The 27686-nt window shown below is 44.4% G+C and overlaps 1 protein-coding gene across 1 annotated transcript in view; it reads right to left on the bottom strand.

Annotated features, from left to right (window-relative positions):
* Positions 1–27686, bottom strand: part of NOD2 (nucleotide-binding oligomerization domain containing 2) — a 78057-nt gene that overhangs the window by 10255 nt on the left and 40116 nt on the right. The window contains exons 2-9 of the mRNA XM_006873722.1: positions 27218–27323; positions 21585–23400; positions 11750–11833; positions 11495–11578; positions 10223–10306; positions 9315–9398; positions 8616–8699; positions 4256–4339 (exon numbers count right to left, since the gene is read on the bottom strand). Of these exons, the coding sequence (XP_006873784.1) occupies positions 4256–4339; positions 8616–8699; positions 9315–9398; positions 10223–10306; positions 11495–11578; positions 11750–11833; positions 21585–23400; positions 27218–27323 (2426 nt within the window). The remainder of the gene's footprint in view (positions 1–4255; positions 4340–8615; positions 8700–9314; positions 9399–10222; positions 10307–11494; positions 11579–11749; positions 11834–21584; positions 23401–27217; positions 27324–27686) is intronic.

Raw genomic sequence — 27686 nt, 5'->3', positions numbered from 1 at the left:
CCATCAAGGGAGAAGAGCACAAGCAGAATATGGGACCTTATCCAGAGAAGCAGCATCGCCAGAGATGGGGTCATGGAGAGGGGGAGCGGCTGAGGACTCTAGATTCATGGGAAGAGAGGGACTAAGAGCTGGTGGCTAGGAGGCAGACTTGAAGAATGTGCCTTTTGGAGGTGTAAATTATTATATATGCCTAAGTGTGTGTGTTTTTTTTTTTAATTTTTAAAAAAGCTAAAGTGAATAGAGAGAAATACTGTTAACTGATGGTACATGGAGGGGATTATAATCATTGTAATGAAACAAGGTGTATGATTTGTTGAATATAAAACTGATGATCTGCCCTGTAAACTTTCAATCAATCCACAATAAAATCCTTAAATATATATATATATATTCCGATGATTTCCACATTCCATCGGGTCAACTCTCTTTGGAATGTGCACAAATACGGATCTTTTCCAATCAGTTGGGCAGATAGGTAGAACTGCCCAATAAGGTTTCCAAGGCTGTAAATCTTTACAGAAGCTGATAGCTCCATCTCTTCCAAAGTAGCGAGAGTTTTACCCATTAACCTGTTTGTTAGTAGTTGAGTGCTTTAACTATTGTACCACCAGGTTTCCTACAAGAATAGTAAGAAAACAAATAATGGCATATATAAAGCACTTGACCAGTATTTAACTGGTAGGTAATAGTAGTAAATTCATTTGGGGAGTCCTGGAGAAATAGGCAGGAACTCAGGGGCTGAATGGGTTATTACCTCAGGCTGCTAACCACAAGATCAGCAGTTGGAATCCACCAGCTGCTCTGTGGGGGAGAGGTTTTCGGTTCTCGTAAAGATTTACTGCCTTGGAAACCCTATATAAAGTCGCTATGGTAGTGGGTGGAGGTGTAGAGGAGCCCTGGTGGTACTATAGGATAACCACTAGAGTGCTAACCACAGGCTGGCAGTTCAAATCCACTCTGTGGAAGAAAGATGAGATTTTCTGCACTCATAAACATTTACCGCCTTGGAAACCCTCTGTAGGGTCACTATGTTTCAGGCTCAACTTGATTGCAGTAGGTTGGTTCGGTTTGGGCTTGGTTTCGGGGCATAGAATAAGCAACAGGTTAAGCACTGGACTACTAGCCAAAGGGTTTGAACTCACCAGTCACTCTGTGGGAGAAGATGAGGCAGTCCATGCCTGTAAAAATGTACAGCCTTGAAAACCCTACAGAGGAGCTCTACTCTCTTCTATGGGGTTGCAGTGAGTCAGAATAGACTCCATAGCAATGGGGGTTTTGGGGGGAGGTATGGGAACACAATTAGAGAAAATATGAGATTAGGAATGGGGGAGAGAGAGTGAGGGGATAGCCTGTGATTCTCTGCTGCTCTTCGGCTCACAGCTTTGCCTTCTACCAACTGTCTTCCACCTCCTCCACAACTGTAGGAACGTCTTAGAAGCTGATGCTAAGGCAATGCAAGTGATAATAATAGCTAATATCTGCTGAGCTCTTCCTATATGCCAGCTCCTTTGTGACATTATCTCAGTGAGTGCTCACAACCTGATGAGGAAGCTCCAATTTTTATGCCCATTTATGCTTAGAGAAACTGAAGCACTAGTCCAAGGAGAAATAGCTGGTCATGACAGAGCTAGGGTACAAACCCAGGCCATTGGGCTCCAGAGCCTGCTCACTGAACCAACATTTGGCAGCGTTTAAGCCTGGGGGGGAAATGCAGGCATTTAAAAGAAAGGAGAAAAAAAAAAAAAAAAAGATCTATCAGAAGCTTGATTTATATAGGAAAACAGTGGGGGGCGGACTGAACAATAAAGGTAGGAACGAAGTGTGGGGCACCTCCTATCACCTAGGCCACTGGGGACAGGTGGGAAGTAAGTAGCAATGAGGGTATACAAATGTGTCACATTCACACATGCTGGATTGGACCAATCCAGCCTTTTTGTCTGTTTCCACCCATGTGATAAGTTGTAGTGTTATCCCCAAACATTTGGCAACTTTCTAGACCCTGTAAAACAACACAAACAAGCACCACGAAGTAGAAAGTGATCTGGCAGCAAAGCCAGCATCCAAGGTAGCTGCCTGACAGTCTCTGGAGGTCTTTTGGGGCACATTTGCCAGGGCAGATGCTACCTCCCTCTAGGAAACGGAGATGTCCCCAGGAATGAAACTGTGGGCGCCTGTTTTGGAAAGCATCAGCATGAGTTCAGGATGCTTACTCAGGGATCTTCTGCTTATAGTCACTGTCCCTCTCCTTGTGGCATGGGGCCCTGTCCATGGGGCCCTCTACCAGAGGACCCCAGGTGACTTCCTTATCAACACTGCTCCTAACCTGGCAGGACTTAACCAGGTTTCTCCACTGCCACTAGCTTATTTCAAGTCTCTGTCATTTCTCATCTGTAAGACTGCAAGAGCCTCCTGACAGCTCTCCGTGCTCCCATCTGACCACTCTTCAAATGACTATACTGTGATGGCATACATCAGATCATGCCACTCCAAAAGGTATACACTAATGTTCATTACAGTGTCATTTACAATAGTCCAAAGGTAGAAATAACCCAAGTATCCATCAACAGATGAATGAATAATCAATATGTGATGCCTATCCATAAAGAGAACTAAAATACTGATACATGCTACAACGTGGATGAACCTTGAAAACAAGTTGAGGGGAATACTCAGAAATCAGATACAGAAGGACAAATACTTTAGGATCCCACTTACATGAATACTTAGAATACGCCAATGCATAGAAACAAAAGCTTGTTAGTCGTTCCTAGGAGCTTAGGGATGGGAAGTTAATCCTTAAGGGGTACTGATTTTTTATTTAGAAGGATGGAAAACATTTAAAAATGGATAGTGGTCATGGTTACACATATGGTGAATGTAATTAATGTCCCCAAACTATACACTTAAAATGGTTAGACTGGCAAATGTTTTGCTATATATATTTCACTGCAATGAAAAATACATATGAAAAAAATAAAAGCCAAAAGCCCAGAACTTCCAAAAGCTTCCCAATCCCCTTAGAATAAAACCCCAAATCCTTCCATGACTCTGGGCCTTCCTTATGTGACCCACTCTGCCTGCCCCTTCCTTCCCCCTATATTCTAACCTCACAGGCTCTTTTATTCACAAAATCACCAAGCTTACTCTGCCTTAAGGCCTTTGCACATACATCCCCTTCACCTGGAATGCCTTTCCCTGAGACCTCAGCATGGTGGGCACCTCAAGCTATTCAGGTCTAAAACTCAAATGCCACCTTCTCAGCCAGACCTTGCCTGAGTAGTAGCAAGCAGTCCTTTCCAGTCACGCTCTATCACATCTCCCTCTTGAATTTTTGTAGTCCTTACTACCACCAGAAATGGTCTGCTTATTTGTTTACTTGCTCACTATCTGTGTCCCCCATTAGAATTTAAGAGTCATGTGAGCAGGGAACCACTCTAACCTTTTATCACTATATCTTCAGGGCCTCAAACAGCTCTTGGTACAGAATGGGCACTGAAGCAATGTATCTTGTATGAATATATGAATGCATGCATGAATGTGTGCATAAATAAATGCATACATGCATGATGAATGAGTAAATCCATGTATGCATATATAAACACATGCATACATCCATGACTGCATAACATGACAAGTTGACCATCTGAAGACTTCTCCTGCCTGAGCCAGAGCTGGCCACTGGAGAGAGAGAAGGACACTTCCAATGAGCCACATAACAGACACAGTTAGCAACCCACCAGTATTCCCTTCCCTTTCACCTTTAACTGAAAGTTGCTTGCGGGGAACACACTGCCTGAGGAGCAAGCTCAGCCACGTGTAGTACAAGCTGATGGTGCCCAGTAGTTCCTGCTCCACAAGCACATCTCAACATAGCATGCACAGGTCCATGGTAGATAAGCAACCCAGCTTTTTCACCCCTGAGGTGGGCAGGTAACCAAGAGCTTTTGCACTGGCTCTCTGAGTTCACTAGCAGGGGCCTCTGAGTGAGCCTTAGTTGCCCTTCGTAGTGATAACACGTTCTTTCATGACTGCCTGCCCTTTTCAGTTTCACATCACTCTTCTCCCACATGTATTTTCTAGGACCACCTCTAAACAGACTACTTGCCTTTGACCAAGCTGTTTTCTGAATGGCTGGAAACAAACTGGGAGTGTCCTTGGACTGGGAGCTATCCAGATTTCTGATTGAGAAGCATCTCTGCCCTATTCCCCCCAAAGTCAGTTATTATTCCCCAGCTCCTGTTTGTGGGTTCCTTACTTCAGGATTTTCAAACTTGAGTTTCTCTGAAGTCCTTCAGCAAGAAAACACACTCCTTCATCATGGAGATAGTTCTCTTCCAGGCTGGCAAAAACAAGAAAGAAAATCCAGTTGATATGACAGCATTTCTTATGGAGGATGATGTCAATAAAGATGAATCCATATGCTAAGATTTAGAAAATTGAACATCTGAGAATTCAAATGTATGGGAAAGATAAAGTAGGGTATGACACTGCTGCCAAGACAATTCACCCCCAGGCCTCTATGAATTCTTGTATGCCTCACTACACAACACATTTTGACTTTCTTCCTTATAAATGGGGCCCTATGAAGTATGAGGAGTCTTGGTGTGGCGCTGAGGGCTAATGTGTTTGACTGCAAGGTCAGCTTGAACTGCAATGTAGGCAGTTCGAGCTCACCAGCTGCTCCTTGGAAGCCCCAAAGAGGGTCGCTATGGGTCGGAACCGACTCGATGGCACTTAACAACAAACGAAATATGAATCCATGAAAACTGGAAATTGTCAAAAATGAAATGGATCATATAAAGATCAATATCCTCGGCATCAGTGAGCTGAAATGGACTGGTGTTGACCATTTTGAATATGATAATCACATGTTTTACTATGCCAGGAATAAAAAATTGAAGAGGAATGGCATCACATTCATCATCAAAAAGAACATTTCAAGATCTTGAAGCATAAAACTGTCTGTGATAGGATAATATCCACATGCCTACATAGAAGACCAGTTAACAATTCTATTATTCAAATTCATGCACCAACCACTAAAACCAGTGACGATGAAACTGACGCATTCTACCAACTTCTTCAGCCTGAAACAGATCAAACATACAGTCAAGTCCAATGTGCACTCAAGGCAATGGTAAAGAACAGGGCTCTGGGAATTGATGGAATACAAATTGAAATATTTCAATAAACTGATGCAGCACTGGAGGCACTCATTCATCTGTGCCAAGAAATTTGGAAGACTGCTACCTGGCCAACTGATTGAAAGAGATCCATATTTGTGCCCATTTCAAAGACAGGTGGACCCAATAGGATGCGAAAATCATCAGACAGTATCATTACTATCACACGCAAGTAAAATTTTGTTAAAGAGAATTAAAAAATGGCTGCAACAATACACTTGACAGGGAACAGTCAGAGGTTCAAGCTTGATTTGGATGAAGACATGGAATGAGGGATAACATTGCTGATGCCAGATGGACCTTTACTGAAATCAGAGCATACTAAAAAGACATTCACATGTGCTTTATTGACTATGAAAAGACTTTCAACTGTGTGGGTCATGACAAGCTAAGGCTAACATGGAGAATGAGTATTCTAGAACACTTAGATGTGCTCATGAGGAACCTGTACATAGACCACGAGGCAATCATTCAAAAGGAACAAGTGGATACTGAATGTTTTAAAATCAGGAAAGGTATGAGTCAGTGTTGTATTCTTTCTTCATATTTATTCAATCTGTATATTGATCGAATAATCTGAGAAGCTGGATTATATGAAGAAGAATGAGGAATCAATATTGGAGGGAGACTTGTTAACAACCTACGATATGCAGTTGATACAACCTTGCATGTTGAAAGCAAAGAGGACTTAAAATAGTTACTGATAAAGATCAAAGACCACAACCTTCACTATGGGTTGTAATTCAATGTGGAAAAAATAAAAAATCCTCACTACTGGACCAATGAATCACATCAAGATAAATGGAGAAAACATTGAAGTTGTCAAAACTTTATTTTGCCTGGATCCACTATCAATACTTATGGAAGCAGCAGTCAAGACATCAAATGATTTTTATTGCATTAGGGCAAATCTACTGCACAAGACTTCTTTAAAGTGTTCAAGAGCAAAGATGGCAGTTTAAAGACTGAAGTGTGGCTGACCCAAGCTACAGTATTTTCAATTGCCTTATATGAAGAGGAAAGTTGGACAATGAATATGGAAGATCGTAGAATTGATGCATTTGAGCAAGAGTGTTGGTGGAAATTATTAAAGGCACCATGGATTGCAAAAATATTAAAGGTAGTATGGACTGCCAGAAGAACAGATCTGTGGTGGAAAAAGTACAACCAGAATGCTCCTTAGAAGTCAAGATGGCCAGACTTGGTTTCTCATACTTCGGACATATTAACAGGAGTGACCAGTCCCTATAGAAGGACATCATGCTTGGTAAAGAGGAGGAACAGCAAAAAAGAGGGAGACCCCCCAATGAGATGGATTGGCACAGTGGCAGCAATAATGGGCTCAAGCATAGCAGCAACTGTAAGGATGGTTTAGGACTGGGCTGTTCTTCGTTTTGTTGTACATAGGATTGCTATGGGTCAGAACTGACTCGAAAACATCTTACTAAAACAATAAATTTTGTTTGGGAGTCCCTGGGTGGTAGTTTATGTACTTTTCTACTAACTGAAAGGTTGGAGGTTCAAATCCACCCAGAGGCACTTTGGAAGAAAGACCTGGTGATCTACTGAAGATTCAGCCATTGAAAACCCTACGGAGCACAGTTCTAGTCTGACACATGCAATTGCCATGAGTCAGAATTCACTCAACAGCAATTGGTGCTGGTAGTTCTATTTGGTACAGCTATGAGACTTCTGAAAACACACTTTCCAGTCTCTCCAGGAGCTTCTTGGAATACTTTTTAATGAGGACACATTCATCTGCTCTATACTTTTATCCCTTCCTGGGTATACATACTGAGCTCTCGACAACAGAAGTAGTGTTGTGGATAGAGATCTTGTGATCATGAAGCAATCAACTATGAAGACAAATCCATGGGCTAAGGATGATCAAAGAGAGAGACAGACAGAGTTGAGGTCCCTACTGTCTTCATGTAGCCACCATACCAAGCCTATACTGCCTACCTTCAGATAAACACATCATTTCTTTAAGCAGTCATCATTGACTCTGCTTCAATCCATATACAACAGAATGAAACATTGTCTGGACCTACCTCGCCTTCACAATTGTTGCTATGCTTAAGTCCATTGTTGTGGTCACTATATTTTAAGTACCTTCCAACATGGGGGGGGGGGCTCACCTTGTAGCAATATTCTATTGTGATCAGTAGGTTTTCATTGGCCAATTTTCAGAAGTAGATTGCCAGGCCTTTCTTCCTAGTCTGTCTTAGTCTGGAAGTTCCACTGAAACCTATCCATCATGGGTGACCATGCTGGTATTTGAAATACCACTGACACAGCTTCCAGCATCATGGCAGCACCAAATTCACCACAGTAAGAGAAAGTGGCAGACAGGCGGTGGCTAAGCTTCTGTAAAAGGAACTTTTTCATCACTTGCTGCCTAAAGCAATCATAACTACTACACCACAGTGAGGTACCATTCTACCAAGAAGTTCCAGGGGTAAAATCCAATCAGACTATAAGCATGGTAGAGCTAGTGAGCCCTGCCAACAGCCAAGCACCGTTCTATGGCAATGTTCATTTGTTTCATTGCCATAGAATTCCAATTCTTGGAAATATCAAACATTCAGCATTTAATCTCCTTGACATAATCTTGAACTTTCCAGAAATGTCAGAAGAACTGAAGAAGAGCCTGAAGAAGCACAGAAGAGCCTGAAGGATGGAAAACTTGCACTCAGTTTCAGGTCCATAAGCATGAAGCATAACTCTAACTTCATCTTCCAATTTCTCCCAAATGTTACGCCACTCTCCAAGATAACCATGAACTCTAATCAAATGTACGTTAAACTAATAAAATCCCATCAGTACTGGTAGTAATCATAGTAGTAATCATAGGAATCATGCTACAAGTATGTTGTTGTTGTCGTTGTTAAGTGCTGTTGAGTTGATTCCGATCCACAGCGAACCTGTACAGGGTTTCCAAGGAGTGGCTGGTGAGCTTGAAACACCAGTCTTGTGGCTCAAACTGACTTTGAGTCCAGTGCATTAATGCACAGCACCACACCGGAACTGAAGTATAGTTCAGCATTTATAGAATGCTTACACTTATGCCAGGAGCTCTTTACAAACATTATCTCATTTAATTCTGACAATGTTTAATAATTGAAACTATTCTTATCCTCATTTTATAGGTGGGAAAACAGATTCAGAGATTATTATTATTTAACATCACAACAGAATTTCAGTCTGCTTGATACTTGCATCTGTGCTCCTCATCATTAAGCCATGTGCTGGGAGCAAACATATAAACCAATTAAGTAATTAAATAAAAAGAATTAGTACCTATATACCAAGCTCCATAAGTGGCACAGTACCCAGTATATGTAAAGCCAAAGACAATCAATCCTTCACCTTTGCCTTTTCCATACACGGCTTCCATAAGTGAGGCTAGAGCAGGAAATCCCCCAAACTCACCAGAGTTCTTCCAGTACCATGTTCTTTTCCAACATCAGTGCTAAAGCTTGTGCACCAACACTGCCAATGTTGTTTCCTACCAAGCTGGACATGATCATGAAACAAAAATATGTCAGAGAAGGGAGGGACCTCAGAGATAAACACAAATGCATGAACAGCAAAATGCATGGCACACATAACACTAATTCTCTTCATCTGTTCCATTTCAGACATCATTAATCGATTACAGGGCTCTTTCTTATTAAATCCAGATATATGCTTACAATCCTTCTCAGCATAGTACATAGGCAACCACAAATAATGGACTAGAGTTTGTCATTGAGATACAATGAATCTAATTCAACACAAGAACTTCAATTTACAAGTAGGAATCAAGACCTCTGAGAGGGGAAGGAACATCTCCAAAGTCACTTAGAAAGACTCAAATCCCAACTCTAAATCCAATTATTCACCCCACTACCTAACACGTTGTTAAGTGCCATTGAGTGGGTTCCAACACATAGTGACCAAGTGTGGGGCTTCCAAGGAGTAGCTGGTGTGTTTGAATCACTGACCTTGTGGTTAGCAGTCCAGTGCTTATCCTACAGCACCACACCAGGACTCCCTAATATATGAGGGTAAAAATGAAGGAGAACCAAGCTCTTCCGTTCTCGCCCTGACTCTCCCTATGACAATTTCAGAACAGACCCTGAATCTTACCTAAGCCATTTCAAGCTCTGGTGGTCACTCAAAGCCTCAGCCAAGGCCTGGGCTCCTTTGTCACCCACCTTGTTGCCCCAGAACCTGAAATGATCAACATAGTCAACAGATAGTCAGTACATGCCGTGTGTTAATAGTATTCTAGACAGGTGTTAACAGTGCCTCTGTTCTCTGCAGCCCAAGCCACAGGAGCAGCACCATCCAGCCCCAGAGAGGTCTCATTGGGTCACCTGCCAGCACAGCCTACCTGCCTCCATCTTTTTATTTGGACGGCCAACCTTACTCAAAATTTCCTGCAGCTTTAGTTCACAGACTCACAGAAGAGTAGTGACCCATCCAGCCCATACCCCTAGAGACAATGAACTCATGTAGTTGCAACACTTCTCTGATACTTAGTTCAGATTTGCCTCCAGGTAACTGCCACCCACAAGTCCTTAATTACTTCCCTCCTGTCCCTCTCTGGCCAGCCTAGTAGTTCTGAAAGACTTGGGAGAGCCTCCTGCCATCCTGGATCCATCTTCACCTCTTCCCAGGTCTGTGGTTCTCATCCCTGGCCTCACCTTCTCTGTGATGCTTTCAGAAATCTCTACTGCCAGGGCCCTTTGCCCAGATATTTCCATTTAATTAATCCTAAGTGGGCTCCAGTCAGCAGTATTTTTAGTAGCTTCCTAAGTGATTTCAATGTGCAATCAAGCCATGAAGCACAACCCTAGGCCCCTGAGGGCTTCCTGTCCCCTCCCCTCCACAGCCCTGGCATCCTCAACTTCCTGTTTATCACCCACTCAGTCCATGGTTCACCCTCTCCACTGTAGCATAAGGGCTTCTGGCTTAAGAGTTTCACCTGCCCCTAAATTCGCCAATGCCCCAAGCACCTCCTTGTGTTCCCCTGGGCCCAGGGCCCAACCTACCCCATAAACTGGAGAGAGTTGTTGTTTCGGAGCCCCTGGGCCAGCACCTCAGCCCCCACAGCAGTAATGTGGTTATTCCCCAGCCTGGAAGGGAAGACAGAGAGGCCAAGAGAGCACAACTGAGGGCAGAGGCCTAAAAACCTTCATGCCCCAAAGTTCCAGGGTACTGTGGGAAGGGGCATCCTGCAGAGACACATGGGAAGAAAGCTCCTCTCCTACACAAGCCGCAGGACCCGTTCCCACACTCCAGGGCAGCCCAGTGTGTGCTGTTCCTACTCTGTGAGCTAACTCAACCTCACCTGACCTCGACTTCATTTCCATCAGCAATGGAAAGCCGGGGCTGCTTTGCAAAACTGCTTGACAGGTACAGATAGGAGCCATCAGAGGCAGCCATGCTGGGAAGTGGTTTCCCTGAAGGGTGAGGCGGGGTTATGGACAATAATTTACTGCCCCACCTTTTCTGACTGTTCAGGTACCTGCTGGCTCTAGATCTCAGCAGGCCCCCTGTAGCTTCCCTGAACTGCAGCTGCATCAACCTGTTACAACAAAGTCAGGGCAGGGCCAGGCAGCTGGGAGGGATGTTCTCCACAAAGGAGAGATCTTTAATGGCAGGAAGCAGCCAGGTTGGAGAATCCCACTAGGGAAGCAGCTGCTGTCAGTTTCCAGTCAGCAGCTCACGGCTGGTGACCCCACGCATGACAGAACAAAATGTCCAATCCTGGGCTGGTCCCATGAACCTTTCCTCAGCTGTGAGGGCTAAAGGTCAAAGGGCAGGGAGCTGTCAGCAGCACCAGTCCAGAGTATGCTGGGGAAGTCATGGTTCTAGAGAAATCCTTATCCAAAGGGAAACAGTTAAAAACCAAGAACTAGTTGCCACTGAGTTGATTCTGACTGATGGTGACCACAGAGTAGGCGAACTGTGCCAGGTTTTTCTTGTAAGGTACCTCTGGGTAGACTCACATCTCCAATCTTTCTGTTGTTGTTGTTGTTGAGTGCTGGCCAGTCAATTCCAACCCACAGCGACCCTGTATAGGGTTTCCAAGCAGCAGTTGGTGAGCTTGAATCACCAACCTTGCAGTTCAAACGACTTTGCTGCCTGACGCATTAGCCCATAGTGCCATACCAGGACTCCAATCTTTCTGTTAGCAGCCCTGAATTCAGACTGAAAGTCATGGTCCCAGTGTGGGCTGAATCAGGACTGAGACCAGAGCAGATTGGCTCAGGGGTTAGGGAAAAAACTGTTTCCAGGGAACAGGGAAGTCCCAAGCTCACCTCAATGCCAAGAAGTTATGCTTGCATGCAAGGAGCTTGGCTATGGAGTGTGCACAACCATCAGTCAACTTGTTGTTGAAGAGACTGGAAAGTTCCAGGAGAGAGAAGACATGGAGACAAAAACAAAGGGCAGTGACCACCCAAATAGGCAGCCACCTCCTTCACCCTCCAGCCAAGCAAATACCCACGCACCTGCCCAGGCCTGGAGTGAGGCTGGTACCCAGGGCCCAATGTGCATGACCCAGTTTGACTTACGCCAATTTCTGCAGCTGCTCACAGTGAAGAGCTTGTTCGATGAGTTTGCTGATGCCTTGGTCTGAGATATTGTTATCTCGCAAACTAAAAAAGATGAAATAAATAAATTTGAAAGTGCAGCTGATAAGAAACACAGAGAAAAAATGACAACTCAACCCCCGTTGAAGAAACAGCTGCAAGGACAGAGCATCAAGGAGGAGTGAAGATTCCCTCTACCCCACCATCCCTGGCCAGGGGGCTGACTGATATACTGTGGTGGGTAACAGTTATGGGACTAGAGATCCAAAGCCTCACTTAGGAAGCCTGGCACCCTCCGGAAGTGCTGCTTCAAATGTGAGGTTTTGATTTTTGTAAAAGAGACATTGATGGTAGAATCCTAGCCTTCCATAGAAGAGACCTGGGTTTGAATCTCCTGTACAGCCACCACCTGTCTGTCCATGGAGGCTTGTGTGTTACTTTGATGTTGAACAGGTTTCAGTAAGCGTCCAGATGAAAAAAGACTACGAAGAATGGTCTGGCAGTCTACTTCTGAAAATCACTCTAGGAAAACTTTATGGATCACAACAGTCTGATCTGCACTGGTCACGGGGATGGTGCAGGACGTGGTAGGGTTTTGGCCCATTGTGCCTGGAATCACATAACAGCTAACACCAATAACAAAAGGGAGATGTGATCATACAGTCTCACAAAAGGTTCTGGGATGAGAAGGAGCCAACGCATGCCAAAGGTGCAGTGGGGATTAGACAGGTCTACTTTGGGATCATGGTGGTTATCACTATTTATGTGAGCAGATGTCAGGGAAATAAGCAGGCAGGCTGTGCTTAGTGAGGTCCTGCTGTCTAGCTCTTCCTCCCTCGAGACATCACTACCACAGGCCACACCCAGCCTAGCTAATCCCTTTGAAAGTCTTCTCAGGAGATGACTTGACCATTGGGAAGTTCCCCTAAAAGACAGATTCTCGGGGCCTCTGCTGGAAATGATGATTGTGGGGTGGGTCCAGTTGTCTCTATTTTTTTTAAACAACTGTATACATAATTCTGATATTCAAGCATGGGAGACCTTGACTTAATGGTTAATAGTCAGTGGAGTCCTTCAGCTGGACGTTCTGATCCTGAGCAGCCACTTACTAGATAATGTCTCCTCCATCTATAGAAAGGGAGCAACAGTATGACCAACCGCAGAGACAGTGTGAAGAACTAGGAACACCTGGGGCTTGGTAAGAGCACCCTGTAATCATGATCACCAGCGTCTATGGAATGTTTTATGTTCTGAGTGCTGTCCTGCTGTTGTTTACAGTGCTGTCAAGTTGGTTCCGACCCACAGCGACGCTGCACATAATTTCCTAGGAGCAATTGGTGAGCTTGAACTGCTGACCTCATGGTTCAAATGGACTTTGCAGTCCAGCACATCAACCCACAGAGCCACACTAGGACTGTCCTAGCATTACAGGAATTACTCATTGCCATCAAGTTGATTCCCACTCGTAGCGCTCTGTATGAAGGCATAGAACCGCTCCATAGGGTTTCCAGAGCTGTAAATCATTACAGAAGCAGACTGCCACATCTTTCTGTCACAGAGGGGCTGGTGGGTTCGAACCAATGACTATTCAGTTAGCAGCCAAGTGTGTAACCACTGTGCCATCAAGGTTCCTGGTATTTCACAAATGGTAACCTTTTTATCATCACCACAACCCTTTGTCACAGGCACTATTATGTCAGTTACAAAGAAGGATGCCAAGCCACAGTGAAACGATTTGGGCAAGTTGTAAAGCAAGTCAAGGATTTGAGTCGGGACAGTCTGGCTCCAAAGCCCACCCTTGACCATCACATGAATCAGTTTTGAAGTATTTATTTTAAATAAAATAGAACAGAAGGAAAGAGCAGACTGTATCAACATTAATTTCATGAAGAAGCTTTAGTTTCAGTTTTACATGCATTGCCTCTCACTCCCTCTTTTTTTCCTCTCTCTCTCTCCCTCACTCTTTTTCTCTCTCATGTGGTTGCAGTTAAACAATTTTGAAAAGCACCATCTTAGAGTCAGACCCAGGGTCTAGAGTTACCATCAAGTTGATTCTGACTCACAGAGACCCTGCATAGAGTTTTTTGAGGATGCACATCTTTACAGGAGCGGAAAGCCACATCTTTCTTCTACCAAGCACCTGGTGGGTTGGAAGTGCTGACCTTGTAGTTAGCAATCTGGTGCTTATCCTACAACACTGTCAGAGCTCATTAGAAAAACCTATATAGGAGTACTGTATACAGGGTTCCTGGAACCTCAGGATTTTTGGTTGCCATGGAAACAGTTTAAGTGGGAGCAATGCAGCCTAAGAATGTGGGAGCAAAGCCCCTCATTCTCTCTCTCACACATGCAAAAACACACATAGGAAATGTGCACCCAGCAAGCCCTTCTGCAGTATTGGCCACTGTGTAGAAGTTAGTCAAGGACTTAATTGGTGATGAAAAATCAAGCTGCTTCAGGCACACCACTATTTCAGAGTGTGCTCTATGGATCACTTGTATCAAAATCACCAGGGGTATGTGTTAAAAACACAGATTCCTAGGCCTCCACATAGACTTGCTCAACGGGAATCACTGGGGCAGGCCCAGGAATCTGCATCTCAACAAGCACCTTTGCACACTACAGTCTGAGAACCATGAACCAGACCATATTCACCTTACTCTGAAATAAAGACCAAGCACAACCTCCTACCAGCCCTCTGCCCACAAGGACATCCCTAACCCAGAAGAGATCATCCACTCAAGATTTTCAGTGTAGACTTGGCTTCAGGGACATCCAGGACAGGAGTTCCTGGCTTTCTGGGGTTCGGAGACCAACTTAAGAATCTGGTGAAAACTATGATATGAGCCCACTATCCAGCAAATCAGCTAAATGTAGATTCATATTTTTATCAGGAAAATAGCTCTCACAGACAGGTGCCTAATTCCCAGTCAAAATATCATAATTCTTCCTTCTTATGGAAATAGAGTTTTGTGCTGACCACCTCATGTTGGTTCTACCGGATCTACTGTCTCCCTTCCTTCCTGGCTTTCTGTTCTGGAAGCTAAACCTATTGGGTTAGCCAGCAAAAGGCCTTGGCTGGGGACAGGTGTGAGGAGCAGAGTGAGCCTTTCATTCCCCCACATCAGCCCCTCCAGGTTGCTGCAGTTCCTCTCAGGCATCATCCTATTTGTCTTCCTCTCAGAATTCTAAGCCCTACCCCCAAGACAAGCCTCAGAATCCCACACTGTCCCTCTGTGCTTTTCCCATTTCCTGTCCACACCTTAGCCAGCAGTCCCTTTGTTAAACTCTCCTCCAATCATCCAATTTAACTATGTCATGTTTCCACCAAGCCCCTAACTTGTGTGTTTGCATTTATAACATACTATGATATACAGTACAAGGAGCTCTGGTAACGTAGTGGTTACGAATCGGGCTGTGAGTCGCAAGGTCAGCAGTTCGAAACTACCAGCTGTTCCGTGGGAGAAAGATGAGGCTTTCTGCTCCTGTAAAGATTTACAGCCTCGGAAACCCTACACAGGGTCACTATGAGTCGGAACCAACTCCATGGCACATAACAACAACAACATGATATACAGTATATTAATTACACATAGTATATATTAACTGTATATAGTATGGAGTCCTAGTGTGGTGCTGTGGGTTAATGCGCCAGAATGCAAAGTCATTTGAACTGTAAGGTCGGCGTTCAAGCTCACCGGCTGCTCCTCAGAAATCCTATACAGGGTCGCTATGAGTCAAAACTGACTCGATGGCTCCTAACAACAACAACAACATATATAGTATGGAGTCCCTGGGTGATGCAAATGGTTGTTAGCACACTCAGCTGCTACCCAAAAGGTTGGTGGTTCGAGTCTATCCAGAGACTCCTCAGAAGAAAGGCCTGGCAACCTACTTCTGAAAAATCAACCACTGAAAACCCTCCTGAGCGCAGTTCTACTCTGACACACATGAGATCACCAGGAGTTGGAAGTGACTCCACAACAGCTGGTGGGTTACATATCTGAGTATTATGTTATTACCTGCCTGGTAAAGTGGAGGGTCAGTGACAAAGAGGAAGACCCTCAAGGACATGGATAAACACAGTGGCTGCAACAGTGGGCTCAAATATGGTAAAGATAGAGAGGATGGCGTGCTTCCTCTTGTCATACACAGGGTCACTGAGTCAGAATTGACTGGACAGCACCTAACAACAATAAAAATGTCATTATTATATAATGAAGTTATGATGAAGGGATAACCATTTCTAGTAGATATCCAAGTATTTCTCCCTGGAGGAAAAGAATTTTGCTGCTTTGCCCCAGAGAATATGTGCATGTCCCTTGCTTCGTTGTTGTTGTTAAGTACCGTTGAGTTGGTTCCAACCCATAGTGGCCCTGTATATGGTTTCCAAGGAGTGGCTGGTGAGCTTAAACCATCGACTTTGTGGTTTAAACCAACATTGCAGTCCAGCACATTAACCCACAGCACCACCACACCAGGACTCCTGTCCCTTGTTTGGTACCATATTCAAAACTACCAGCCGCTCCGAAGGAGAAAGATGAGGCTTTCTACTCCCGTAAGGATTTACACCCTCGGAAACCCTGTACAGGGTCGCTATGGGTCGGAACCGACTCGACGGCACTTAACAACAACAACAATGTTGTCTGGTGGTGGTGGTGGTTATGTGCCATGGAGTTGGTTCCGACTCAGCAACCCTCTACAGGGTTTCCAAGGCTGCAAATCTTTATGGGAGCAGAAAGCCTCATCTTTCTCCCACAGAATAGCTGGTAGTTTCAAACTGCTGACCTTAAGGTTAACAGCCCGACTCGTAACCACTACACTACCAGAGCTCCTTATAATGTTGTCTGGTGGTGGTGGTTATGTGCTGTGGAGTCGATTCCGACTCATAGCGACCCTGTACAGGGTTTCTGAGGCTATAAATCTTTACGGGAGCAGCAAGCCTCCTCTTTCTCCCACTGGTAGTTTTGAACTGCTGAACTTGAGGTTTGCAGCCCGAGTCGTAACCACTATACTACCAGAGCTCCTTATAATGTTGTCTGTTGTTGTTGTTAAGTGTCGTTGCGTCAGTTCTGACCCATAGCAACCCTGTGCAGGGTTTCCGAGACTGTAAATCTTTATGGGAGCAGAAAGCCTCATCTTTCTCCCACGGAACAGCTGGTAGTTTCGAACTGTTGACCTTGCGGTTCACAGCCCAATTCGTAACCACTATGCTACCAGAGCTCCTTTGTTGTCTAGGGAAGACCAAAAGTCCTGGGAATATGTGAATAGATTTCAATTCTAAGTTACAGCTTCTGCTTTCTCAGAGGTTATAACAGGGAAACGGGAGCTGGATGTGCTGGGCACTGACATTTTAAAGTGTAAAACCCCTTCAGACAGGACGCTGCAAGCAGCAAGGAGAATGCCACAATCGTGTTCACACTGCACTATGTGAGGAACTTACAGCCAGCTCAAACCCTTCAGCCCCTTTCTCTCTCTTAAATTCCCACTGATAGGGAGCAAGTCACCACTGACCTGGGCTACACGAAACTATGCATTGACTTGACGGTTTTCATGGAGTCCCTGAAGTCTGTCCACAGACTTCAGGTAAGCACATGGGGAGCAAGGTAAGCATAAAGGTGTGACTTTTGACTCTTGGCTTTGCTGTTTCCTGTGTTATCCTGGACATGTGATTATACTTCTCTGAGCCTCACTGAATTGATCTGTTGCTGTATAGAGAACTGTTCCAGAGGGTTTTCTTAGAAAATCTTTACAGAAGCAGATCACCTTTGTTCCATAGCACTAGGTGGCTTGGAACTGCCAATCTTTAGGTTAGCTACTGCTGTTGCTGTTAGGTGCCATCCAGTTGGGTCTGACTCATCATGACAACAGAATGCAACACTGCCTAATCCTGCACCATACTCATAATTGTTACCTTTGAGCCCACTGCAGCTGCCACTGTGCTGATCCATCTTGTTCGGGTGCTTCCTCTTTTTTACTGACCCTCCACTTTACCAAGCATGATGTCTTTCTCCAGGGATTGGTCCATCCTGATGACATGTTTGAAGTATGAGAGATGAAGGCTTGCCATCCTTGCTTCTAGGGAGCATTTTGGCTTATTCTAAGACAGATTTGTTGGTTCTTCTGGCAGTCCATGGTACTTTCCATATTCTTGCCTATGATCATAATTTAAAAGCATCAGTTCTTTCTAAGGTCTTCATCATTCATTGTCCAACGTTCACATGCATATTTGTTGTTGTTCAGTATCACTAGTCAATTTCTGCTCATAGCCACCCTGTATAGGGTTTCAGAGGTTTCATTGTGGGAAAAGAAAAGTCTCATCTTTATCCCTAGGAGTGGCTGGTGGTCTCTAACTGCCAAACTTGTGATTTTTCAGTCCAGTACTTTTTCTACAGAGCCAACAAGCTCTCTCACATGCTTATGAGAGGAGTGAAAATACCATGACTTGGGTCAGACGCACCTTAGCACTCAAATTGATATATTTGCTTTTAAACATTGTGAGTAAGGCTTTTATAGCTGATTTACATAATGCAATACATCATTTAATTTCTTGACTGCTGCTTCTATGAGTGTTGATTGTTGATCCAAGTAAATTGAAGTCTTTGACAACTTCAATCTTTTCTCCATTTCCATGATGTTATTATTTATTTATCCATTTGTGAAGATTTTTGTTTTCTTAACATTGAGGTGCAACTCATACTGAAGGCTGTGGTGTTTAATCTTTATCAGTACTTTAAGTCCTCTTTACTTCCAGCAAACAAGGTTGCATCATGTGCCTATTGAAGGTGGCTAGAGAGTCTTCCTCCATTCCTGATGCCACATTCTTCTTCATAGAATCCAGCTTCTAAGATTATTTGCTCAACATACAGATTGAAAAAGTATAGTAAAAGAATACTACCCTGGCTCACACCTTTCCTGATTTTAAACATTCAATATCTCCTTGTTCTGCTCTAATGTCTGCCTTTTGGTCTATGTACAGGTTCCTCTTGAGCACAATCAAGCATTCTGGAATACCCAGTCTTCCCAATGTTTTCCATAGCTTCTCATGATCCACACAGTCAAAAGGCTTTGCATAGTCGATAAAGCACTGGTATTCTCTGCTTTTAGCCAAGATCCATTTGATGTCAGCAATAATATCCCCATGCTTAATTTCTGGCAATTCCCTGTCAATGAATTATTGAACCATTTTTTAATTATCTTCAGCATAATTTTACTTGCATGTGATATTAATGGTGTTGTTTGATGATTTCCCCATTTGGTTGGGTCACCTCTCTTTGGAATGTGCACAAATATGGATGTTTTCCAATCAGTTGGTGGCCATGTAGCTGTCTTCCAAATTTCTTGGCATAAATGAGTGAGTGCTTTCAGTGCTTCATCAGGTTGTTGAAAGATTTCAATTTGTATTCTGTCAATTCCTAAAGTCTTGTTTTTCTCCAATGTCATAAATGCAGCTTGGACTTCTTCCTTCAGTATCATCGGTTCTTGATCATATGCTACCTATTGAAATGGTTTGAATTTTTTCATCAGGTCTTTCAGTTTGAGAAATGCTGAGCATATTCTTTCATTTTGATTTTCTACTGCCAGGTCTTTGCACATTGCATTACAATACTTGACTTAGTCTTCTCGAGCTGCTTTTTAAAATTTTCTGTTCAACTCGTCCTCATTTCTTCCATTTGCTTTAGCTTCTTTATGCTCAAGAGTAAGTTTCAGAGTCTCTTCTGACATCCATTTTTGTCTTTTCTTTCTTTCCTGTCTTTTTAATGACCTTTTGCTTTCTTTCTGTGTGATGTTCTTGATGTCATCCCACAGCTCTTCTGGCCTTCTGTCATTAGTGTCTAATGCATCAAATCTGCTCTTGGGTGAACTCTAAATTCAGTACAGATATATACAAGGTCATATATTGGCTCTTGTGGACTTGTTTTAGTTTTTGTCAGCTTCAGCTTGAACTTGTATATGAGTAATTGATGGTCTGTTCCACAGTCTTCCCTGGCCTTCTTTTGGCTGATGACATTGAGCTTCTCCATTGTCTCTTTCCATATTTGCAGTCAATTTGATTCCTGTGTATTCCATCTGGTGAGGTCCATGTGTCTAGTCTTTTACATTGTTGAATAAAAGGTATTTGAAATGAGTAAGTCATTGGTCTTACAGAATTGTATCATGCAATCTCCAGCATAATTTCTATCTCCAAGACCATGTTTTCCAACTACTGACCCTTCTGCTTTGTTTTCCAATTTAGAATTCCAATCACCAATAATGACTAATGCATCTTGATTGCATGCTTGATACATTTCAGACTGAAGAAGTTTGCAGAATTCTTCAATTTCTTCATCACTGACTTTAGTGGTTGGTGTATAAATTTGAACAATAGTCATATTAACTGACGTCTTTATGTTGTTAAGTGTTGTCAGGTTGGTTCTGACTCATAGCAACCCTGTAGAGTGATTCTGAGGAGCAGCTGGCATATATTGAGAAACAGAGACTTCACATTTTGTTATTTTTGTTTTGATAAAGATTTCTATGATTTTAGAGCAATATTCTTTAACTTACCCTTGTATTGTTGTCACCTACCATATTTCTGTCAGTTTGTTGTATTACGTTGAATTGCATGTTGCAATAATGCTAGTGGACCAATAAACAACATTCTTATCAATGGAGAAAAGATTGAAGTTGTCAAGGACTTCATTCTTCTTGGATCAACTATCAACACTCGTGGAAGCAGCAGTCAAGAGATCAGACGATGTATTGCATTGGGCAAATCTGCTGCACAGGAACTTTTTAAAGTATTGAAGAGCAGAGATGTCAACCTGAGGACTAAGGTGCGCCTGACCCAGGCCATGGTGTTTTCAATAGTCTCATATGGATGCGAAAGCTGGACAGTGAATAAGGAAGATCATAGAAGAACTGATGCCTTTGAGTTGTGGTGTTGGAGGAGAATACTGAAAGTGCCATGGACTGCCAAAAGAACCAATAGATCTGTTTTGGAAGAAGTGCATCCAGAGTGCTCCTTGGAAGCCAGGATGGCTAAGCTTTGTCTCTCATACTTTGGACATATTGTCTGGAGGAAACAGTCGCTGGAGAAGGATGTCATGCTGGGTAAGGTGGAGGGTCAGAGAAAAAGAGGAAGACCCCTAACGAGATGGATTGGCCAGGTGGCATCATTGATGGACTCAAGTGTGGCAGCAGTAGTGAGGCTGGCCCAGGATCGAACATTGTTTCATTCTGCTGTGCATAGGGTCGCTATGAGTTGGTTTCGACTCGATGGCACCTGACAACAACAACAATAATGCTAGAAGCTATGTCACCAGTATTTCAAATGCCAGTAAGTTCACCCATGGTGGACAGGTTTCAATGGAGCTTCCAGACTAAAACAGACTAAGAAGAAAGGCCTGGTGATCTACTTCTAAAGTGAGCCAACATTAATATTATGGAACACAACAGAACACTGTCCCACTGGCTTGCTTTGGCCATGTCATCAGGAGGGATCAATCACTTGAGGAGGACAGTGTATTTGATGAAGTACATGATCCATGCAGAAGAGCATCAGTGAGACGGATTAACACAATAGCCCCAATGACAGTTCAGGCATGGCCATGATTATGAGGACGATACAGGAGGATGTTGGAAACGACTCAATGGAAGATAACAGCAACATTATTGACATATACTCAAATAGATAGCATCTAAAAACAACATTGTACAGGTGGGAAAACTAGGGCCCAGATTTGGGAAGGAATCCAGGCGGCTTGTAGAGAAGCTGTGCCAAAGTTGTGTGTAGGGGGCCAGTATCCTGGACCCCTACTCATCCAGCAATACTCACTAGAGAGCCTTGCAGACACCCAGGCAAGGCAGCAGCTGCTCCAGACCAGTGTCACCCACAGAGTTGTGATCCAGCTGCAGGGCCACAGGTCGCCGGAGATGCCGCAGCACAAAGGCCAAGGCTGCACACTCAGTGGGGCCCACATTGCAAAATGTCAGCTTCAGGTGTTCGACATCCAGTCCACGCACAGCCTCCTGGGCCAACCGTTCCTCCTGCATCTCATACAGGCTCCGGATGAGCCAGAGGAAGCCAGGCATGGCATGCATGCTCTTGGCTTCACCTGGCACAGCAGGCGGGATGGAGTGGAAGTGCTTACGGATGCTGCGGGCCAGACACCACCGGACACAGGCATGGCGCCGGAGTAGGGCCTTTTCAGATGCCTGGCACTGAGCCAGCAGGCCCCGGTGCTCCTGGGACAACAGCCCTGCCAGGAAGGATGCTGTGGTTTGGAGGTTGTGTGGCTCGGCCTTCTGCAGTAAAGCCACCACATTGTCCTCCTTGCATTCAGAGCTCTGGATACACAGTGTGGGCAGCAGCCTGGCCTTCAGAAAGCCTCCCAGGCTTTGGCAATTGAAGAGGTATCTGAGCGTGGTGGGTGGCAGGTCAGCACTCAGTATAAGGTAGAGCGCAGCAAAAAAGCACTGGAAAGTGATGTGCAAGAACTCCAGGGGTGCTGAGCCCCTTGGTCGGATGCTTTTGGCACGCACAAGGAAGCCCAGAGCAATGTCCTCAGAGTCCACCTGTGCCGCCTGAAGCTGTGTGGCTGAGAACACATAGCAGCACAGGCCCAGGCCCCAGAGAGCTAGGCGGCCAAGGTGCACGAGTGTGGGGAGTCTGTCTCGAAGCAGGCTGGGTCCCCAGCTGCGGGGGACTAGATCTGGTGGGGAGGTGCGCAACAGAAAATGCTGCAGGGTCAGCAAGTACATGTCCGTGGAGGTCTTCAGGGACCCCCCGCCCTGCAGCAACAGTTCCTGATGGCATTTGGATACAATCCATGAGAAGACAGGGAGGTGACACAAACCATGCAAAGCTGAGGTGGTTCTGAGTAGGTGGACAAGGTGGTCTGCCACTCCAGGTTCCCGATGGTGCTTCCTCATGTATAGCTCAATGCCCTGCTCTGAGAAACCTTTGAGATTGAGCTCCATGCAGACATACTTCCTGAGGTACGCCGTCACTGCATCTGGACGGCTTGTCAGCACCTTGCGGACATTCTTCAGCAGGTTGCCCTGCAGAAGGTTGAAAAGCAGATTTTGTACAGATGTAGGGTCAGTTGGAGAGCAGTGACGCTCACAATCGTTGAACCTGAACCTGAACTCATCTAAGCCATCAAATGTTAGCAACACACAGTCAGGGTGGTCAAGGAGGAATTGGAAGATGTCCTGTTGACCAAAGTCAGGCCAGCAGCCGTGTTCGAAGAGCAGTGTCTGCACATTGAGTGGTTTTGTTATACACTGCAGCTGCCGGCAGCTGAATGGGAAGACGAAGAGAAACTCCTGGAAGTCCTGGCCTGCAGCCCACAGGAAGTGCAGCTGCTGCAGTAGCATGCTCTTGCCGCTGCCCGCCTCGCCCACCACCAGTATTGTGTCAGCGTCTTCATTGAGATGGCCATGGGGGCCAAAAAGCTCCTGCAGGCCCAGGGTGGCCGGCCTCTGCCATGGGGGACCAGCTTTGCAGACATCTATCTGCACCTCTAGGAGGTTCTCTGTGTATATGTCTTCTAGGCAAAGGTTCTCTACCCCATCATAGGTACTCAGGAAGCGAGACTGAGCAGACACTGTGGTCTTCAACTTGGACATGTACTTCTTACATGCAGCACCTAGGAGAGAGAAAAGAGAGACAAATGGGGAGGCTTATGTTTAAGACAGGACCTGGCCAGAGAGTGGCCTGCATGGGAGAATATAGGTGCTGGTGCTGGGAAACATTGATGCCAATCACATAACCTTTTAGGCCTCAGTTTGCTCACATGTAGAGTAACCCAACTTTGAAGGGGTTTTACATGGACCAATTAAGACAATGCATGTCAAGTGCTGAATATTTTAGTGGGGCAAACAGTTACCATGCTTAGCTGCTAACCAAAAGAATGGAGGTGGAGTCCACACAGAGGCACCTTGGAAGAATGGCCTAGCAATCAACTTCTGAATAATCAATCAGTCATTGAAAACTCTATGGAACACAGTTCTATGCTGATACACATGAGAATACCATGAGTCAAAGTTAACTCAATGACAACTGGTTTCTGGTTATGTCAAATGCTTAGTACTCTGTCCAGCTGAAGAAGGGTTCAGGAGCCAAGAAATAGGGGCAGCCTCTGGAAGCTGGAAAGAGCGAGGAAACAGATTCATCCCTAGAATCTCCAGAAAGGAACATATGATTTTAGCCCAGTGAGAACTGTGTTGGCTTTCTGATCTACAGAACTATAAGAACAAATTTGTATTGTTAAATCCCTTAAATTACAGCAGTAATCTGGAACTACTACAGTGGGGATTCATTGAAAAAACTGCATGTGAGTGGATTATAAAATTTAAGTGATCATTGTAAGCATAACTAGAATAATAAAATAAAATATTAGTACACAGGATCATCATCAGAATAGGGACAAGAATCTCAAAAGGGTGAAGAGTGATGAGAGGTAGCTGACTAGGATCCAGGTCTCCTACAGGTTCAGGAAGGCCACATATAAGCTCAAACAGGAGGGATATGTAGAAAGAAAGCCAGGTAGCCCAGGTCTCAAACTTACTGTCCATGGGCCACTCCAAGTGCAAGGCATATTGTATTTGCTGTATAAAGCATTTTTGAAACTTTTCACATAAATGCTAACTTTTAAAAACCCTTATGCTTTGGGTTGAATTATGCTCCCCTTTCAAAAATATGTTGAAGTTCTAAATTCTGATACCCATCAATTAGACTTTGATTGGAAATAGGGTCTTTGAATATGTTTTTAGTTAAGCTAACATGAGATCATGGAGTCCTGGTAGCGCTATGGGTTAATGCGCTAGAGTGCAAAGTCAGTTTGAACTGCAAGGTCAGAGGTTCAAGCTCACCAGTCGCTCCTCAGAAACCCTATACAGGGTTTCTATGGGTTGGAAACCACTCGATGACACTTAACAACCACAATTACAACATCATATGAGTAGAGTGGGTTCTAATCCTATTTGAGTGATGTCCTTTTAAAAGGGGAAAACAGAGGAGGGAGCCGGCATGTCATCACAGCTGCAAGCCAGGGAGCTCTTGGAATGCTCAGAAGCTAGGAGACAGATACAGAGCAGATTTTCCCTCACAGCCTTCAGAAGGAGCCCATTTGGCTAAAACACCCTCATCTTACACGCTCAGCCTCCAGAACTGAGACAAGAAATTTCAGTAAAAACTTCATTGTGCCTTCCAGTTTGCTTTTAGGTCCTAATAAAACTAAGATATGTGGGTTTCCCATACAAATCTTAATCTAAATTTATCTTAGGGAAAAACCGTAAGATCTGGTAATGCAGGGAACACACATTCACATCAGAAAGCATAATCGTCAGTTACCAAGGCATCCCACCCATTTACACTTCCTGCTGGGCCTCTGGGTGGGAACCTCAAAGATCTTCTGAGTCAGGCTTAGAGAGGAGAAGGGACTTTCCAAACTCACATGAAGTGGTGGCAGGTGACTAGAGAACCTGGCTTTTCCCCTCAGCCAGGCTCTTCTGGGTTCTGCTAAGGGGTTGGCTTTCTGCAGTCCTGGATGTCATCTCTACCTGAAAACTGCCCCTGGAAGCTCCTGGCCAAACATCCATGAAAGGAGCAGGACACTCCCAGGGGATCCATGTGGATTTGAGGCCCAGCACTAGATGGCCTGAGGGTCACCAGAGCTTCTGGGCAGAGTACTCAGACAAGATTTCTTGATCCTATCTCCATGTCCCCATCTTCCTCATGCAATCCTCTCCAGGAAGACATCTTGTGAACAGGGTGTGTCCAGAGAGCTGCTGCTTTTCCTTTGTCATCTTGATACCAACAAGAGCAAACCACTTCCTGTGTCAGGATTCAGTTCCCTTTTCAGGAAATGGGGAAGTACTGGTCTGAAATTACACCACAGGTCTCAGGGTCCCAAGCAGTATTGAGCTGAAGCCATCTGGCCCATTAGTCCTCAGTTTAAAGGCTGCCAGTAGCCCTCGAGTTGACTCTGACTCGTGGTGACCCCATGCACGTCAGAGCAGAACTGTGCTTTACAGGCTTCTCAGTGGCTGAGTTTTCAGAAGATCACTAGGCCTTTTTTCTGAGGAGCTTCTGGGTAGACTGGAATGGTCAACTTTTGATTAGCAGCAAAGCCTATTAATTGTTTACATCACCCAGAGACTCCCAACTTAAAGGCTACCAAGTACTTTTCACAAATGGTCTTTAGCATATGGAAGTTGTATTGATAGAATCATAAAAAAGAGAAGCCCTATGTCTGTGCTTCCTCTTTTGTTCCCAAGCTGCTGAAAACTGCTGCTGTACTTGCTTTCTGTATAGACCAGGTGCATTGAATGGAGACCATAAAAAGTCTTCCTCTCTAGTGCCCTGGTTTCCAATGTAGGTTTACCAGCCATCACCACTGATGTCAAAACTTTCCAGGGAAATTTCTCCCACATTTAAAAAAATCATAAACACATATTAATCATCACCTTTACATGTGAGGAATCTTGTACCATGGCACAGTGCTACAGTGCACAAACAGCCAGATCTGCTTATTTATATTAACAATAGATATTAGCCAAGAGTCAGGCCACTCAGGCCCTGTGCTCAACACTGCATTCTGGTCATGTACTGATGTCTACATTCTATTCTTAGACGTTGTTGTTGTTAAGTGCCGTTGAGTCAGTTCCGACCCATAGCTACTGAGGAGCAGCTGGTTTCTGAGGAGCAGCTGATGAGCTTGAACCACCGACCTTGCAGTTTAAACAGTTTTGCAGTCTGGCACATTAACCCACAGCGCCACAGTACCTATTCAGTGCTGAGCACAGGCTTCCAGCCATCTTTACCCTCCCTCTGGTTTTCTCACTGCCCAAAGGGCAGAGACCAGCCGCTCAGAAACCCTCCAGGCTGATTGATAAGTTTGCCTTATGATAATGCTGGGAGAAAACTCCTTCACCCAACCAAAGAGAAATGTGTAGGTGGAATAGTCTAAAATCAGACCCAGCTGTCTGTACCTGCTCACTTGACCACCCTGCCACCGTTCTTACATCTGTGAAGTGAAGCCATCAGCATCTGCCTCTCAGGAAGTTGTAAAAGGGAGAAGCACTGGTCTGGAGCTCCATCCTCTCAGAGAGTTATGTGGTTGTTGTTGTTATGTGCTGTGGAGTCGATTCCGACCCATAGCGACCCTGTAAAGGTTTCTGAGGCTGTAAATCTTAACAGAAGCAGAAAGCCTCATTTTTCTCCCGCGGAGCACCTGGTAGTTTCGAACTGCTGACCTTGCGGTTCACAGTCCGATTCGTAACCACTGAGATAGCAGAGCTCCTTCAGAGAGTTATAAAAGGCATTAATGTTTGCTATATATACTGGGCTGTGCTATTGAAGCCTCTCCTGTTTCTGAGTTTCACTGTGGATTTTTCACTCTTAACCATGAATCTACATGACCTTACTTCCCCTTTCCAATAAATGAGAAAAAATACACTTACCTTCAAAAGGCAGGACCGACAGAACTGGTAATTCTTGAACATGTTGTAGAAGGAAGGCAGCCAATCCATTGGTCTTCACTGTGGCAAGATCCAGCAGCCTTCTTGCCTATGGGAAAATTAAATACCATTATTTTTCCAGAGTGGCTGAAGGAGAGGAATGGGAAGGTTTCCACTGGCTACTATAATTTCATAGACATTGTATCAGTCTTCAACCACAATAAAATGACAGAAAAACAATCAAACAATAATATAAACTTTAAGAAGTTATATCATATTGAATGGTGAATTGAATAGATGCGTTCAATCTGACGCCCTCATGAAACTCATTAAAATAGTGACTGTATATATATATATATATACACACACACACACACAAGCGTGCAAAGTTTTGCTAAAGGTAATACAGAAACGGCTACAATCATACATTGACAGAGAACTTCCAGAGGTTCAAGCTGGATTCAGAAGAGGC

Source organism: Chrysochloris asiatica, unplaced genomic scaffold (genome assembly GCF_000296735.1).
Source record: "Chrysochloris asiatica unplaced genomic scaffold, ChrAsi1.0 scaffold00251, whole genome shotgun sequence".
NCBI classification, from domain to species: domain Eukaryota; kingdom Metazoa; phylum Chordata; class Mammalia; order Afrosoricida; family Chrysochloridae; genus Chrysochloris; species Chrysochloris asiatica.
The sequence above is the reverse complement of the archived record's forward strand: the minus strand, read 5'-3'. Positions and strand labels throughout refer to the sequence as shown.